Source organism: Acanthisitta chloris, unplaced genomic scaffold, assembly GCF_000695815.1.
Source record: "Acanthisitta chloris isolate BGI_N310 unplaced genomic scaffold, ASM69581v1 scaffold13965, whole genome shotgun sequence".
NCBI classification, from domain to species: Eukaryota; Metazoa; Chordata; class Aves; order Passeriformes; family Acanthisittidae; genus Acanthisitta; species Acanthisitta chloris.
In genome coordinates this window covers 74,934-78,207 of record NW_008675522.1, presented here as the reverse complement: position 1 = coordinate 78,207, position 3,274 = coordinate 74,934, and the positions used below count along the sequence as shown (strand labels likewise).

The 3,274-nt window shown below is 41.1% G+C and overlaps 1 protein-coding gene across 1 annotated transcript in view; it reads left to right on the top strand.

Annotated features, from left to right (window-relative positions):
- Positions 1-729: 729 nt before the first annotated feature.
- The window catches only part of METTL24 (methyltransferase like 24), a gene marked incomplete at its 5' end in the record, with an annotated part of 28,297 nt that continues 25,752 nt past the window's right edge, over positions 730-3,274 (top strand). The window contains one exon of the mRNA XM_009075788.1: positions 730-828. Within this exon, the coding sequence (XP_009074036.1) occupies positions 730-828 (99 nt within the window). The remainder of the gene's footprint in view (positions 829-3,274) is intronic.

Sequence of the window (3,274 nt, the reverse complement as noted above, 5' to 3'; positions counted from 1 at the left end):
CAGGATCCCCGAGGTTCAGAGCTGAGGGGCCTCACAGGGAGTGCAGAAAGCATCCACCAAAGCTACTTCCTTGGGGCGATGGAAACAAGGAGTGGTAGGGCTATGGGAAGCCACACTTATGTTTTTCCAGGGAAACAATTCTGGTGTATCTCATCAGACAAGCATGGGGAGAGGAGGAGGACTTTTCTCAAAGACTGCAAGAAGCTTGCTTTTCTATAAAATCAAGATTTTAAAAATGAAAGTATTGTTTGCAGAGGTTTCCTGTGGTCATCAATGTTTGTAATACAGGTTCTTGTTTCAGTGGACATTCAACCAGAGATACATTTTAGATATAAAATCAAAATGATATCACTGCTTTCAGATGTGTTGCTAGAGGATTTTGGTTGCCTAGATCTTGGTTTTCTTCATGTGTTTCTGCAAGCCATGACTTACTTGGGTGTCCTAGAATAACTGGGTTGACACATGTATCCTGGATGAAGAGCCTTTTCTTTTGCAATTATCTACATCTGCTTCCAAAGCTGATCATTATAAATCATACTTAGATGCTCTTTCACTGTAGTTCAAACCCTGCTTTATTCTGAAATGCCTTTCAAGTATAGACAAGCCCCTAAGAAACTGTTTTTGTTTGAAATTAAATCTCCTTAATTTATCAGCCCTTGCATTTTATGCTTGTCATGAGAAATGAATCCTGTTCCTTTAAGATGTTTTTCCTTTTGCTTTGTTTTACAGACTGTGAGATGGCACATTGAACTACAGCCGTGGGCAAGTCCAACTCCTTCCCTCAACTACGAGGCCTTGAGGTTCCTAAAGTACATTAGCACTTCTCAGGTAGGTTTTCCATTTCAGTCTCCATTTAGAAAACAGTTTGTTTGGCATAGGTTGTTCCCTTTCGGATAAGGAATTAACCTCACACCAAATTTTTTTTGAAACTGTTTTATTTCAATATTTTTCTTAACCTAGAAGCAATGGTCAACATGAAAATAAAGGTCAAAACACAGAGTAGAAAAAATGCATTATTTCCTTGCTTTGTATTTTAAGATGGGATTGTGTTCTGACAGGAGTATGGTATGACTGAAATTCTAGATGTGGTTTCTCTCTGTCTCTTACTCCCTGTCAGACACAGAAAAATACAGAGCACTTTGTATTGAGTGTATTCAACCTCCTCACCTCCCAATAACAATGTGATAACCAGGCTCATTTTACCTAAAAAGGATGCATTTGAACTTCCCAGTAGAGTGAGAACAAGGGATCAGACCCTAACTTGGACAAGTTGTTTCAATGATACCAATAGAATCCTGATATTTTCAGGACAAAATTGATGGTCTGAAAAATAGTGGGTTTAAGTGCGTTTTAAAATATGATATTTCCCAATCCAGATTGTGTTGACAGATACTTCCAGCATTCAGCATATATGGAAATTTGGCCATCATGTCTTAATAGAGGCATCACTTATGCACAATAGCATTTACACATGCACTTCCTCCACTAAGACATGGAAAAGGTGCAGGATGCCCACAGTTCTGACAGGGCAGCTGCTTTTGGTACCCAGGTCTATCAGCAATTGACCCTAGAATATAGATTTAACAGCACCATTACTTGCACTGAAGAACAGCAAAAAGCCTCAGATGCTAATGTCGCTGAAATGTCATTCACATATGAAATTCTTTGTTACTGAAGTGCTTTCAAGGCTGAGATGAGTTTCATTTGAAGCACATCTGAAAAGGAGGGTAGCAAAGTGTTCACGTATCCTCCAGCTTGTGGGAACCCCTGGCTAAATGCTCACGAAAATGACATCTCTGCTGCCACTCATGGCAGCACTGAGGGCAGGAGACAAGATGATACATGTGGAGACAGCAAGAGATGTGCTTAGAGCTGCTTGTTTTGTTCAGAAGTTTAGGCTGTGGCAGGCATATTAAGCTTGAAAACATCCTTCATCTCAGTGACTTAATAAACAGTGGCAGATGCTGCTAAACTCCACTAGTTGGGTCAAACCCTACAAGGACATCAATTAACAGAGAGTTTATTGCTTCTGACACACTAATCGAGAAGTTTCGTTCCCAGAGTAACTGACCCTGGTTGGGGGAACAAGCATAAGTGAAAACAAAATATAAGAGAAATCCTTGTTCCTGACTTGGCAGACGTTAGAAGATTAATAACCGACAGGGCAACACCATGACTGGTATGAGCACTTCTGAAAATGGGATCCTGCTTGTGTAGAGGAGCATGGGATCTCATTTTCCTTGTTTGCTGGGCAAGTGTCTCCTAATCACTGTGTCTGAGTTCAGCTCCCTGCCATTAGTGTAGAATGGCTCAGACTGCTGGAGGGGGAAGATGCTATGTCAGCAGGGTCGAGGTGTGGCCAGAAAAAGCTTTCTCAATGCTGGTATGTAATGATCTTACTTGTGTTGTTGTTTGTGTGATAGCAGTGAGCAGAAGCCCAGAACAGGATGTGAGCTCTGTGCATCAGAGTCTGTAAATCATGCAACAGACTGGTGATGGTGCTAAAGGCAGAGATCAGGGTTGGGGTTTTTGATAGCAAGAGCTATTAAGCAGCAAGAGCTGTTAAAATTGCTTCAAATAGACTGTTCTAATTGCTCATAATGCCATGAGTGAATTAAGTGGCAGCATTGCAGAATCTTAGTTTTCTGTAGAGAGTACATTATTCTGTGTCTTAAATTAGTGCTTATTATTGCAGTGCCATTTATTCCTTGATTGTTATGCGACTGAAGGGAAATGGGTAGTGGGGTGCGGTGCAAATCATTGCTTAAAACTTAGTGAATCCTGAGAACAGCATGAAGAGATGCTGTATGAGCTTTTATGAATTTTCCGTGGGAATTATAAGCCAAGCAGGAGCAGGGAGGTGATGATGCAGAGTGCAGCTCTTTGAATGTAATGCTCTAGGTAATGATCTTTCAGAGCATAAACTTCTTAAAGAATGAGAGTTTTATTTACTTACTATAAGGTACATTGTGGAGAGTGCCTACCACAGTAAAGGCTGGGTTCCAGATTTTACTCTCACCTCTGTGTAAAATTGTTTCATTTCTGTGGTTCCACATGGGACCAGAGTTTTGCTTTTTAGTTTGGCTAAAACCGAGAACTGAGACTGGGCAGTCTATTATAGGGGAAAGAAGGAGCAAGATGAGAACAGTCTGTTCAGGACTGATGTTTAACCTGGTTTTGCCTCTACTACTGTCCTTTCCACCTTTTTACTGTTAGCTTTCTGGCAATGCCAGCTCCCATTCCTGCAGCTAGGGTTGGTACTGGGCCCAGAGAA